The 14,263-nt window shown below is 55.2% G+C and overlaps 1 protein-coding gene across 1 annotated transcript in view; it reads left to right on the top strand.

Annotated features, from left to right (window-relative positions):
- LOC144736608 (voltage-dependent P/Q-type calcium channel subunit alpha-1A-like) overlaps positions 1 to 14,263 on the top strand; it is a 141,966-nt gene that overhangs the window by 20,474 nt on the left and 107,229 nt on the right. The window contains 4 exon segments of the mRNA XM_078619175.1: positions 5,375 to 5,432; positions 5,434 to 5,762; positions 7,413 to 7,518; positions 11,291 to 11,430. Coding sequence (XP_078475301.1) covers positions 5,375 to 5,432; positions 5,434 to 5,762; positions 7,413 to 7,518; positions 11,291 to 11,430 — 633 coding nt within the window.

Raw genomic sequence — 14,263 nt, 5'->3', positions numbered from 1 at the left:
ACACGGGGTGGGGACACGGGGTGGGGACACGGGGGGGAGAGGGGACACGGGGGGGAGAGAGAGGGGTCACGGGGGGGAGGGGGACACGGGTGGGGAGGGGGGATACGGGGGGGAGATGGAGGGATGAAATGTGGGTGACACCCACTGTCCTACATATCCCTCAGCTCTCCCATCCATCTCCCCCTTCTCTCTCCCAGTCGCTCTCCCCTCTGCCTCTTGAATGAGACGCATTTATTTATTTATTTAGTCTTCCTCCAACCCCCACCTCCCTCCATCACCTCCCCCCCGCAACCCCCCCCCTCCTTTTGTCTCTCTCCCCCTCTCCCCCCCTCTCCCTCTACCCCCCCCCTCTCTCCCTCTCTCTCAGTCCCGCATTGCCGATAGCTGCTGCAGCTGACCGCGTACCTACACGTGTGTGTACATACACGTGTGTGTGTACACGTGTGTGTACACGTGTGTGTGTGTGTACACGTGTGTGTGTACACGCCTGCGTGTGCACGGGTAGAAGGTACAATTTCGACCAGGCGTGAGGGACGCGGGTGGAACGTAATGAGCGACGGTGTGTAACCATCAGCAGCAGCAACGACATCATCATCAGCAGTAGTCACGTCTCCGCCAGCAGCAGCAGGAGCGTCATCATCAGCAGCAGTGTCACCAGCAGCGTCATCTCCACCAGCATCAGCAGCAGGAGCGACAGCATTCATCATCAGCAGCAGTAACAAGAGCAGCATCTCCACTAGCAGCAGCACAGTGGACCACCAGCATCATCATCAGCAGCGTCGTCAGTGTGAAATATAATTTTATTATTTGACTGTGGTCAGCTGAGACTCAGCGGGCATTAGCTCATTATCATCAGCAGCAGCATCATCAGCAGCAGCATCATCAGCAGCATCACCAGCAGCAGCATCATCAACAGCAGCATCATCAGCAGCAGCAGCATCATCATCAGCAGCATCATCATCAGCATCATCATCAGCAGCAGCAGCATCATCAGCAGCATCATCATCAGCATCATCATCAGCAGCAGCAGCATCATCAGCAGCAGCAGCAGCAGCATCATCATCATCATCATCAGCAGCAGCAGCAGCAGCATCATCATCAGCAGCAGCAGCATCATCATCAGCAGCAGCAGCATCATCAGCACGATGGCTGCTCTGCTCCGGACGTGGGTAAAGAGAAGGTAGCGGGACTGGGCTCGCTTCCGGATATTCAAGGCGGCAGGCAGAGGTTTGTGTGTGTACACGTGTGTGTGTGTGTACACGTGTGTGTGTACACGTGTGTGTGTACACGTGTGTGTGTACACGTGTGTGTGTGTACACGTGTGTGTGTGTGTCTACACGTGTGTGTGTGTCTACACGTGTGTGTGTGTGTACACGTGTGTGTACACGTGTGTCGTGTGTGTGTCTACACGTGTGTGTGTGGTACACGTGTGTGTGTGTGTACACGTGTGTGTGTGTGTGTACACGTGTGTGTGTGTGTGTACACGTGTGTGTGTGTGTGTACATGTGTGTGGATAGGTGCTCGCTAACAGCACTTGCCCCTACACTCTGTTAAGGCTATACGGGGGGATCTTTGTAGACATGTCTGTGTACACGTGTGTGTGTGTGTGTATACATACGCACGCGTGTACGTGTTCACGCGCGTGGTGTTCAGTTCTGTATGGGGGAGCGGTGGCGCAGCGGTTAACGCGCTGCCCTGCGAACATTGGGTTCTGGGCCTTCCCCTCGGTCGACTCAGCCTTAAATGTGATGACCTGGTGCTCTGTAATAAACATCAGCAATGGAGAGACAAAGGCGGCCGGGCGCGCTGTTGTCCACATCGTCCCCTCGCGTGTCGTTCCGACCTTCATAGGCGCTCGCTAACAGCACTTGCCCCAAGAGCGTGTTAAGGCTACACGGGGGTATCTTTGTCTTTGTTTCCCCCCGCGTATACACGGGTATCTTTGTCTTTGTTCCCCCCGCGTAAATTCGTGCTTTTCGCATGAATTCGCCTCTCACTGTCGACCGCTTCACAGCGGATTCGTCGACTCCGGAGGAGGTAATCCGATCGGTGGGGCGAAGCGTGGGTAGCTCCCATCTCCTCCAAGACAATTCGGGGAGTCAGCCGTCACAGTAGCTTGGCCGTACTTCACCACGCCGCTCAACGTGGGGGGTCGGCGAAGGAGGGGGGGGGCCCAAGGAGACCGGTTCGATTTTCTCTTCGCTCCCGGCCACGGTGGTTCGCCGTGGCCGGGAGTCCAACTCGGTCGTCTCCCGACGGCGGCTCCGTGCGCCCAGCGACTGCGCCGCCACCGCTCCCGGCGCAGACGCCGAGCGCGCAGCAGCACAGCCCCGTGCAGCAGCAGCAGCAGCAGCTGCTGCAGCAGCCCCGTGCAGCAGCAGCAGCAGCAGCAGCTGCTGCAGCTGCTGCTGCTGCTGCAACTGCAGCAGCAGCTCTGACGCATCCCTCGGGGCTAGCGCCGTCAGCGAGCAGCGCCGGTGAAGGCCGGCACGGCACGCGAGGCGGCGGAGTGGAGAACGGCGCGCCCGGCCGCCTTTGTCTCTCCCGGCCGCCTTTGTCTCTCCATTGCTGAGGTTGACGCACCGGCCGAGTCGAGCTGGGGTCGTCGGTTTAGCGAGCGCTGCGCTACCAACCCGGGGAGACCCCCCCCCCCGCCCCGTTCGATTCACGACCAACACCGAGCGACGGTTACCCCGAACCGGTTTGGGGGCCCTCCCCTAGGTAGACTCGACCTTAAATGAGTAGCTTGTTTCGACATTCATTGCCTCGTCAGCAGAGCCAGGCCTGGCTTGAGTCGACGCCGGTGAACTGCCCAGATGTGTCTAGGCCAGAGGACTGGATTCGACATTCGTTGTGCCGAGTCGTAACACATCAGCACTGGGGAGGCAAAGGCGGCTGGGCGTGGTCGTTTGGATTCTTCTCCGAGTCCTCTGGGTGTTCCCAGAGTGTTTGGCTGCTTTACATGATAACCCACAGGTCAGGCCCCAACTGAGCTGTTTAGCCCAGTGGGGCCTTAGCTGGTCAAATAAACAGAAACAGTTTAGAGATGGTGATGATGGTTATAAACGGTATCACTGCTGCTGCTGATGATGATGATGATAACGATAGCGATGATATGTGTGCTGATGATGATGATGACCATGCCGAATGTGCTGATGACAATGATGATGATGACCATGGTGAATGTGCTGATGACGATGATGATACCATGGTAAATGTGCTGATGACGATGATGATGATGACCATGGTGAATGTGCTGATGATGACCATGATGACCATGGTGAATGTGCTGATGACGATGATGATGACCATGGTGAATGTGCTGATGACGATGATGATGATGACCATGGTGAATGTGCTGATGATGACCATGATGACCATGGTGAATGTGCTGATGATGATAACCATGGTGAATGTGCTGATGATGACCATGATGACCATGGTGAATCTGCTGATGACGATGATGATGACCATGGTGAATGTGCTGATGATGATGAAGCTGCAGCAGCAGAAGCGGCGGTGTCAGTGAAGCGAGGCGAGGAGCCGTCTTTGTTAACCCCACGGGAACTCGCACGTTCACACCTCGCCCCCCCCCCCCTCTCTGCCCCCCTCTCTCTTCCCTCTCCCCCTCTCCCTTCTCCCTGCCTCTCTCTCTCTCCCTGTACCCCCCCCCCCACCTCACTATCATCTGATTCCTTCTCACGCGTCCACACATCCTCCCCTCATCCCTCTCTTGTCTCTCCCATTCCCCTTCCTCCACCTTCTGGCCATCTCTATCCCCCAGCCTCTCCCCCTTCTCTCTCTCCGACTCTCACGGTCTTCTCTCCATCCCTGATTCCGACCCCTGACCCTTCATCTCTCTCCCTTCTTCCCCGTGTCTCTCTCTCTCTCTGCTCTGTCGCTTTACAGTGTTGACTCTCTCTCTTGACACCCCCTCCACCTCGTCTCACATCGCGGTGAACTCTGCCATCGCCTCATCAGCACGGAGGGTGCCTTCTCTGTGCCCTCTCTCTCTCTCTGTTTACGACCAGAGGAAACAAGAAGACGCTCGGTGTAGTCGGCACTTGGCTTCGTTCATCATTTCGTTTTTTATGCTTTGCTTTATGTAACCCCCCCCCTCCCTTTTAAAATGAAAGATTTCACAATAGATGTCACGCTCTGCTCTCCTTACCCCTTCCCCCTCTCTCTACCCCCTCCACTCTCTACCCCCTCTCTCCCGACTCCATGTCTATGTTCCCCCTATGTTTTGTATGTAATATTTGTAATATTATGATAATTATGATAATTCTTCCCGTTCTCCGTGGCCTTCATCAACCTCATCCACGTTCCACTGTCTCTCCCTCCCCTCCATCCCCTCTCCTCGCTTTCCTCTCTCAAGTCTCTCTCCCCCTTCCCACTCTCCACCCCGCTAGGTTTCTCACAGAATCTCTCCCGACCATCTCCCCCATCTCTCTCCTTTCTGCATCTTCCTCCTGTTCTCTCTGTAGCCTCGCTCCATCTCTCTTCCCTCGCCTCACTCTCCCCCTCGGGCCCTCTCTCTCCCTCCTCTCTCCATCTCTATCTCCCCTCGCTCTACCCCCTCTTTCCCCCCCCCCTCTCTCTTTCTCCACACTCTCTTGCTGTCCCCTCACATCGATCCATCCCTCTCCCATCTCCCTCCCCCTCTCCCTCCCCCCCTCTCCCTCCATCCCTCTCTCATCTCTCCCCCCGTCCGCCTCTCTTCACAGTGAGCCCCCCCCCCTCTCCCGCGCTCTTTCCCTGACATTGTTATCGCTCATCTGCGTTCTGCTCCTTATAGTTTAGTGGGGGGGGGGGGGGGGGGTAGTGAGGTTGTGGGGGGGCCGAGGGGAGGGGGGTAAATGCCAGCCCCGGAACATGGATAACACAAATCCATTCACCGTGGCTTCTCCAGTGAGAGTTTTTCATGAAACTACCCGGATGAATGAGCGGATGCGAGGATATGAACTCGCGGCTGAGAACGTTTGTGAATGAATGAATGATACAAGTAAAAATGCCCGTAATATTAAATCATATTTCACTTAAACCACAAAGTGGAACTGCATTCCACTTTGTGAGAATTGGACGCATCGGTTTTAATTTGTCACGTGACGAACACGCATCCACCCACTCACCATCACCACTATTATCACTATCAACAACAACCGCCTTTCGCCACCGAGTGGCGGTGACGTCACCACGGCGCTTGTGCCAGGCTAGGTGCACTTTAAGGCCACGTGAAGTGTCGAACGTCCGCTGGCAGCAGGTCACTGGGCAGACCAAGGTGGTGCCATGGGTTGACTGACTGAGATGACTGGCCGATGCTCCACCCATCACCATCACCACCACGATCGCCTTCTCTGTCTGTGACACGCAGGATGTCCCGGCTAGGTGACGAGGCATCGCCACTCTCCTCCGACTTGGCCAACCGCGGCGGGGGCCGGCATCCAGCAGCAGCAAACAATGGTGGGGTCGGGTCCGGCTGCTGCTGGCGGTGGTGGGATGGGCGGGATAGGCGGTGGCGCCGGTGGCGGTGGCGCTGGCACCCGAGGAGGAGGTGGCGGAGGTGGTGGAGGGGGAGCGGGAGGGCCGGGTGGGCCTGGGCAGAGGGCCTACAAGCAGACAATGGCCCAGAGGGCCCGCTCGATGGCCCTCTACAATCCGATGCCAGCTAGGAGAGGGTGCCTCGATCCCAACCGATCGCTCTTCATTCTGGGAGAAGACAACCCGTTCAGGAAACTCGCCAAGCGCATCACCGAGTGGCCATATCCTTACTCGTGCTATCAGCAAAGTAATACTTTAAGGATAACGCCAATAGTTGCCTTTCCACTCTGATGAGAGCATTTACATTAACGCATCCGTTTTTGATTGCTTACAAAAAAATTAATAGTGTCAAAGTAACGGTGATAATTACCTGGATGAGACAAGGGTGCGAATTACATTCAGTTTATAAAGATCTGTGCGTGCGAGTGAAGACATCTGCGTGATTACGTGGTTGTTAAAGGCGTGCAAGCGATTAGCGCGCCACATCTCGAACCCCGGGTTTGATTCGCGCTCAGAACCAATAACAGTGGCAGCGAACACTCAATCCCGTACAGAGAGAACAGCAAGACTCCACACTCTGCTCTCTACCGCCTGCTGCCTGGCAGAGCCAAGGGGTACGGCTCCTCCTCTAACCCCCCCCGCCTGCCCCACGGTGATCGATCGGCGACCTCTTGACCCCACGAGGGAAGCGGCTGGAGGGCGTCGTGTGCCCCAATTTAATTGCTGAGTATCAGCATCCTGTCTATGCCCGTCCGTCTCTGTCTGTGGCTGAGCAAGCATTTGTCTGTCTGTCTGTGTCTGAGCAAGTATTTGTCTGTCTGTGTCTGAGCAAGTATTTGTCTGTCTGTGTCTGAGCACGCATTTGTCTGTCTGTCTCTGTCTGTGTCTGAGCACGCATTGAGCACGCATTTGTCTGTCTGTCTGTGTCTGAGCAAGTATTTGTCTGTCTGTCTGTGTCTGAGCAAGTATTTGTCTGTCTGGTGGTACCTGTCGGGAGGAGCGGTGGCGTGGCGGTTAGCGCGCTGAGCTACGACGACCCGAGTTAGATTCCCGTTCACAGCAGTGACGATTATCTGAACCGGTCCTAGGGTTCCCACTAGGTCGGCTCAGCCTTAAATGGAGTACTTGGTGTAGCCGTGCCGGCCTTCATAAGTGCTACTCGCGAACAGCACCTGCCTCAAAAGTCCATTTAGGCTATATGGGGATCTTTGTCTTTGTCTGTAAGTAGGTCTATGTAAATATATGGCAGTCTATCTATTTGTGTGTCTGTCAGAGTAACTGTTTGTGTCTGTCTCCCTGCTGGTCTGTCTGCCTGCCTGATGTGTACGGGGTTGTCCCTCTGTGTGTCTGTCTGTCTGTGTGTCTATCTAGCCCGAGCTATTAATGCTTCGGTGTTTGCATTGTCCTTGTACTGTTCGCCTTTAGCGTCTGGCGCCGGCGAGACACAGCCACGAATGAGGTGTCTATTTGGAATTTGAACATCTTAACACGTCCTGTGTTCATGCCAGAAAGGATAAAGCCTATTTTTAAAATCCATAATTCAATATCTTTATACTGGCGAAAGGGTCCCACAGATAAACGTATGTCCGTCGATTTAAATATTCTTCTGCCTTCTGGTCTCTGTCTAAGTCTCAGAGTGTCTGTCTGGATGATGCGGTGACTGTCTGTCTGTCACCAACCCTGCCAGCCAGACACCCTCAACCAACAAGGGGGTGTTAACTACCTCGCCTGGTATTCATGTCACGGATTCGATCTCGACCCTGACACCTGGATATTTCGAGTTTTGTATGTTCTCTCTGGGTCCTCCGATTGGTTGGTGGATACGTCCTCTCATTCTCTGCCCTTGACTCGTCCGTCGTTCCGGGGATCACGCCCTTCGAGTGGATGATCCTGACGACGATTATCGCCAACTGCATCGTGCTGGCGCTGGAGCAGCATCTTCCCGACGAGGACAAGACGCCGCTGTCCAAGAAGCTGGTAAGGGACCTCGCGTGGGCCCACACGTCGGCACACCGCACGCCGTGCGTGCGCGGACACGGGACCCAAAGGCACGCAACGACAAAGGTCGCCTGTTGTAGCCTGTAAGCGACTGTTAGAAGCAAGTGCCATTGAGCGAGCAGCACTTATGAAGAAGGTGGTGGTTGGCCAGCGCCATACCCGGCCGCCTTTGTCTGGCGACGTTTACACATCGCGCCCCGGTACTCGTTTGAGGCGGAGTCGACCTGAGGGAGGCCCAGGACCGGTTCACGTAATCGTCACCGGTGTTGGCTGTGAGCGGGAATCGAACTTCGGTCGCCGGGTACGTAGCGCAGTGACACGCACGTGAACACACACGGACACGCACGTGAACACACACATGCACACACACATGCACACACACACATGCACACACGGCCACACACATGAACACACACGCGGACACGTACACACAGGCACACACACACGCGGACACGTACACACACGTACACACAGGCACGCACACACACACGTGAATACACACGCGGACACACACACACACGCGGACACACACACGTACACACACGTACAACAACAACCGCCATTCGCCACTAAGTAGCGGTGACGTCACCACGACGCTTGTGCCAGGCCATGTGCACCTTGAGGCTACGTGAAGTGTCGAATGCCCGCTGGCTACACACAGGCACGCACACACACACATGCACATGTACCCACAGGCACGCGCACACACACAGGCACGCACACACACACGCGGACACACACACGCGCGCGCTCGTGTCGTCGCCGCTGGAACGGGGTTGCGCGCCGTTCTCGCTCTACCGCTCCGGACCCCGCGATCTCGGAGCGATCTCGGAGCGAGCGTGAGCGGCGACTCGGCCTCGGCAATTGAAAATTTGCATGATTCGTGCGGAGGCCGGTTTCACCGCCCGCTGCCCTCTCTGCCTCCCCTCCGCGCGGTTCTGTCACTCATAGATCCTTCCCCCCCCCCCCGCATCCCACCCCCCCGCCCGCTGGCCACCCAAAAAAATTAACGAAACAATCCGCACGCAGCCACCGGCACGCTCCATTTAACAGCCACCGCCAGAAACCGCGAATTTTCATTGCTTCTTTTTTGTGTTCGTTGCCCTCCTGTCTGTCCGTCCGTGCAAGCACGGCTGTTGTGCAATCGTCAGCGTTGGCTGTTGCGCAATCGTCAGCGATGCAACACGCGCGGCAAGAGGCTGGCGACCGCTTGTCTCTCGTGACTGTCGGAGGTGACGCGGCCTGTCGCCGCAAAGTGCTCCCACGAATCCACCACTCCCTCCCCCACTGACCTCCCCCCTCCGCCGCTGACCCTGCCCACCCCCATAGCCAAAACAACGCTCCCCGCTGCCCAAACCAACCCAGCCTCGTGTCACGGGGGGGGGGGGGGCACAGTGGTTAGGAAGTGGTGGGGCCTTATCGGGAAGGGGTCTAAGGAGCAAGGGGGCGGGGCCTAAACAGGAAGTAGTGGGGCCTAAAGAGGAAGTGGTGGGGCCTAAGCAGGTTCAACTTCCTGCTGTTGAGTTAAAGCAACACAAGCAGCAGCATCAGAGGTTTCGTGCTACAGACAAGGCAACAGGCCGACTCGTATAATCGATTTTCATCTTTGAATAAATGACGAGTGAAATTAATAAAATAGCGAGTACAAATTGTACTAATTAGCTAATAAATATTTTCAGTACAAATTATGAATTTAACAAAAATACACCTTTAATGCAGTTGTTGACCTTTACTGCAGGCGTGCACTATAATGTTAATAAATACACAGGGTTTGATGAAACAAAGTCAGCTGTAATTTAACGTGCCCGTACTTCATTGGTGTTTTCGATTTTTTACCTTCTAAACAAATCTGGCCATGGCTCGCTCCCCGTAGAAAGGGCATCTCGCACCCCCAGGGAGTGCGTGCACCCCAGGTTATGCTGAACCACTGCCTTAATGAACACGTTGTAAGTACATTATTTATCAATAACACAGAATCTCGAGACTATCTGAATCGGATCGAGCCTCCCGTACGCCACGTGGTGTCTGCGTGGCCACCCCCACTGTGAATCCCTCCCCTCGCATCTCTGTCTGCATCTAGACAGCTCACAGGTACAACCGTTTGTTTTGTATTGGGTGCAATTGTGAACAACATTCGTACATCTGATCAGCATAATAATTGGGTTCACTGCAGCTCAAAGACACTACAAGGCGTGTGGTGACATTGGGAGATACCCCGTGTGTGCGTGCGCTGGGCATTCGAAGGCCTGAAGACCAGAATCGGTGATTTTTCTGACATCAGGGAGGCGGTTTTCATATCCGGACTGGAGAGTGAAGAAGAAGAATAAGAAGCGAGATCCTGTCCATAGAGCTCCTCTCCCAAGGAGCTCCTGTCCAGGGAGCTCCTGTCCAGGGAGCTCCTGTCCCAGGGAGCTCCTGTCCATAGAGCTCCTCTCCCAGGGAGCTCCTGTCCCAGGGAGCTCCTGGCCAGGGAGAAATATTCTGGCAACTGAGGGGGGGGGGGGGCAAGGCTTGGCAGGGGTCGTGCATAATCTTGTGACACGGCATCTTGCACACGGGGTCTGGTAGCATGGCCTGAAGGTCTGTCGGCGGCGGGGTAGTTGGTGTGCATTTTGTACCAGGCGCTGTGACAGCAGTTTTTCGATGTTACCATTAAAGTTGGCCAAGTCACTTCAGAAAGAGGGCAACGTAGCTCAGTGGGGCCTTACATCTGGTGAAGTAAAAGTAGTTTAGTTTTAGACTTAGATACTACCACCCTTGAGGATCACGATGATGAGGGTGGCAATGATGATGACTACGATGATGATGTCTACGATGATGATGGCAAATATAATGGCAACGATGGTGATGTGACTTTCACTCTCTCGCTCTCTCCGTATGTTTGTGTGTAAGTTGATCTTCTTTCGCATCGCACGTAGCCAACCGTGCTAATCGGAGGTGCAGTGTTGAGTCGATGGGCAGTGTTGAGTCTATGGGCAGTGTTGAGTCTATGGGCAGTGTTGAGTCTATGGGCAGTGTTGAGTCGATGGGCAGTGTTGAGTCGATGGGCAGTGTTGAGTCTATGGGCAGTGTTGAGTCTATGCTCAGTGTTGAGTCTATGGGTAGTGTTGAGTCGATGGGCAGTGTTGAGTCGATGGGCAGTGTTGAGTCTATGGGCAGTGTTGAGTCGATGGGCAGTGTTGAGTCTATGGGCAGTGTTGAGTCGATGGGCAGTGTTGAGTCGATGGGCAGTGTTGAGTCGATGGGCAGTGTTGAGTCTATGGGCAGTGTTGAGTCTATGGGCAGTGTTGAGTCGATGGGCAGTGTTGAGTCTATGGGCAGTGTTGAGTCTATGGGCAGTGTTGAGTCGATGGGCAGTGTTGAGTCGATGGGCAGTGTTGAGTCGATGGGCAGTGTTGAGTCGATGGGCAGTGTTGAGTCGATGGGCAGTGTTGAGTCTATGGGCAGTGTTGAGTCTATGGGTAGTGTTGAGTCGATGGGCTGTGTTGAGTCGATGGGCAGTGTTGAGTCGATGGGCAGTGTTGAGTCGATGGGCAGTGTTGAGTCGATGGGCAGTGTTAGTCTGTGGGCAGTAAGTATTTATACGTATGTTGAACTTCTTTCGCACCGTACGTAGCCAACCGTGCTAATCGGAGGTGCAATTAGCACAGCGACAATGATGACGATGACAACGATGGTGATGTGACTGACTTTCTCTCGCTCTGTCTATCCTTCCCCCTCCCCCTCCCTCCATCTCCCACGGCGTCTGCAGGAGGAGACAGAGCCATACTTCATCGCCATCTTCTGCTTCGAGGCGGGCATCAAGATCCTGGCGCTGGGCTTCCTACTGCACAAGGGCTCTTACCTGCGCAACGGATGGAACGTGATGGACTTCGTGGTCGTCGTTACCGGGTAGGGGATGCGTTGGGGCCAGGGAAAGAAAAAAAGACTAACAACCCGGCAGTGTTCCCACGGCAACCTGGCTGTTGTGGCGGGGGTCTGTGTTGTGGTGGGGGTCTGTGTTGTGGTGGGGGTCTGTGTTGTGGTGGGGGTCTGTGTTGTGGTGGGGGTCTGTGTTGTGGTGGGGGTCTGTGTTATGGTGAGGGTCTGTGTTGTGGTGGGGGTCTGTGTTATGGTGGGGTCTGTGTTGTGGTGGGGGTCTGTGTTGTGGTGGGGGTCTGTGTTGTGGTGGGGGTCTGTGTTGTGGTGGGGGTCTGTGTTGTGGTGAGGGTCTGTGTTGTGGCGGGGGTCTGTGTTGTGGCGGGGGTCTGTGTTGTGGCGGGGGTCTGTGTTGTGGTGGGCGTCTGTGTTGTGGTGGGGTGTCTGTGTTGTGGTGGGGGTCTGTGTTGTGGTGGGGGTCTGTGTTGTGGTGGGGGTCTGTGTTGTGGCGGGGGTCTGTGTTGTGGCGGGGGTCTGTGTTGTGGCGGGGGTCTGTGTTGTGGCGGGGGTCTGTGTTGTGGCGGGGGTCTGTGTTGTGGCGGGGGTCTGTGTTGTGGCGGGGGGTCTGTGTTGTGGCGGGGGTCTGTGTTGTGGCGGGGGTCTGTGTTGTGGTGGGGGTCTGTGTTGTGGTGGGGGTCTGTGTTGTGGCGGGGGTCTGTGTTGTGGCGGGGGTCTGTGTTGTGGCGGGGGTCTGTGTTGTGGCGGGGGTCTGTGTTGTGGCGGGGGTCTGTGTTGTGGTGGGGGTCTGTGGTGGGGTTGGGGATCTGTGTTGTGGCGGGGGTCTGTGTTGTGGCGGGGGTCTGTGTTGTGGTGGGGGTCTGTGTTGTGGTGGGCGTCTGTGTTGTGGTGGGGGTCTGTGTTGTGGTGGGGGTCTGTGTTGTGGTGGGGGTCTGTGTTGTGGTGAGGGTCTGTGTTGTGGTGGGGGTCTGTGTTGTGGTGGGGGTCTGTGTTGTGGTGGGGGTCTGTGTTGTGCTGGGGGTCTGTGGTGGGGTTGGGGGTCTGTGTTGTGGTGGGGGTCTGTGTTGGGGTTGGTAATCCTACTGGAGTTGACATGAAGTCCTGGTTGTGAATGTGTTTGATGTTGGAATGGGTCGAGGTGGATCCTGCGTTGTGGCCACCCCCTCAACACTGCATCTCCGATGAGCTCGATTGTCTATGTACGGTGCGAAAGACGTTCAATGTAGTACGTGCATGCACGCAAGGAGAGCTGAACCTTTGTTAAACAGCTGATGGTGGTGTCGTATTCAGTCCAACGAAACGTCGTTTTATTTACTAGAGTCCAAAATGTTGCTTGGATTTTTAGACATGACTCCTCCTCCAGGTTGTTTGCTGATGAGCCAAAATCAATCGGCATATTCGCCCACGGCGTTCCAACTCGATGTTAATGATCTCTGCCGCTGGGTGGTAGAGGGCTTTTCGTGCCAACAACAACAAAATAGTGATGACATTATACCCACACGTCGATCTCACCCAAACCGAAACTCATTATGAATCGTGAAGTGTATATATATATTATCCACAGTAGATTTTTCTTGGGTTTGATCGCTTAAATATAAATGTGTCGTTAAACCCGCTACTGTCAGATACAGCCGATTAAGTGAGGGTTTGTCACGTGAACAAAACGTGACTAGTTCAGCACCTACCGGTTGTGTGTTGGGGGGGGGGGTAATGTATGCATATAAATTACAATGGATATCCATTACCGGTTGGATTATTCGTAGGGTGATCAGCGTACATGTACCTTGTCGTGGCAGCCCAAGTATGAACTCGGGTCGTGTGCTGTGCACATCGGCTTAGCCACGCAGGGACAGCTGCCGTGACTTTACCGAAAAAACCTAAGAATATGAATCCTTGCAGTCACGAAAGCTTCAAATCTAGAAGGAGGGGGGGGGGGGTTTGGGTTGCCACTCGGGGGGGGGGGGGGGGGTTTGGGTTGCGACTCCGCCACGCGATCTCAGCATCCCGTGGGCATCCTCGTTGAGTTCTGCCGTCGCGTGCCGCGGGCATCGCAGTACACATTTGACATTTGAATCTGAATATGTTTGTTTGCGCTGGAAGAATCCGATGAGCCGTGAAGCACTCTGTTTTGGCACAGATGTCCGGTAGCGCTAAGCATCTCCCGGTGCCGCGCGCGAGAGGGGTCAGGGGTCACGTACAGTGTGGCAGTGACCTTGCCGGGCCGCCGAGGTCGTGGGATTTCGTCTCCTCTCACCCGGAGAGAGAGAAGGGGGGCGGCTCACCGCTGGAGCTGCAGTCGATGGAGGGTTGCCAACTGTCCTGGACTTTGCCGGGAGACCTCTGCGGGAATTGGCATCAATCTCCCCCCCCACCCCTCTGCACCCCTCCTCCCCCCGGTGACCCCCCGGTGACAATTGAAAGCAGTCGTCGAGATTTTAATAATCGGATAGATTTGAAAAAGTAATGAAAAATATTTCCCAGAATAGTTGGCCGCCCCGATGATGAATCCGAGCACGCGCGCTCAGCTCTCAGCGGTCACGTGGGACTCCGCCGCGGTGCATCTGTTAGCACGCCGGCGTGGTGAAGTATGGTGATAAACAACTCCCACCCTTCCTCCATGTGACTGAGAAGCTGTGGGAGAAGCCGTCATCCAGCAGTTGATTTACACCGAGGCTGTGAGTCTGTGGGTAATTTTGATTACACATTGACTCAAACAGAAACCCACAGATGCGCATAAAGACCCACAGACTCACACAGAGGCCCACAGACTCACACAGAGGCCCACAGACTCGCACAGAGGCCCACAGACTCGCAAAGAGACTCACAGACTCGCACAGAGACCCACAGA

The sequence above is a fragment of the Lampetra planeri genome, chromosome 61, assembly GCF_965212315.1.
Source record: "Lampetra planeri chromosome 61, kcLamPlan1.2.h2, whole genome shotgun sequence".
In the NCBI taxonomy this organism is placed as follows: Eukaryota; Metazoa; Chordata; class Hyperoartia; order Petromyzontiformes; family Petromyzontidae; genus Lampetra; species Lampetra planeri.
Note: the sequence above shows the minus strand (reverse complement) of the source record. Positions and strands in the feature narration are given on the sequence as shown.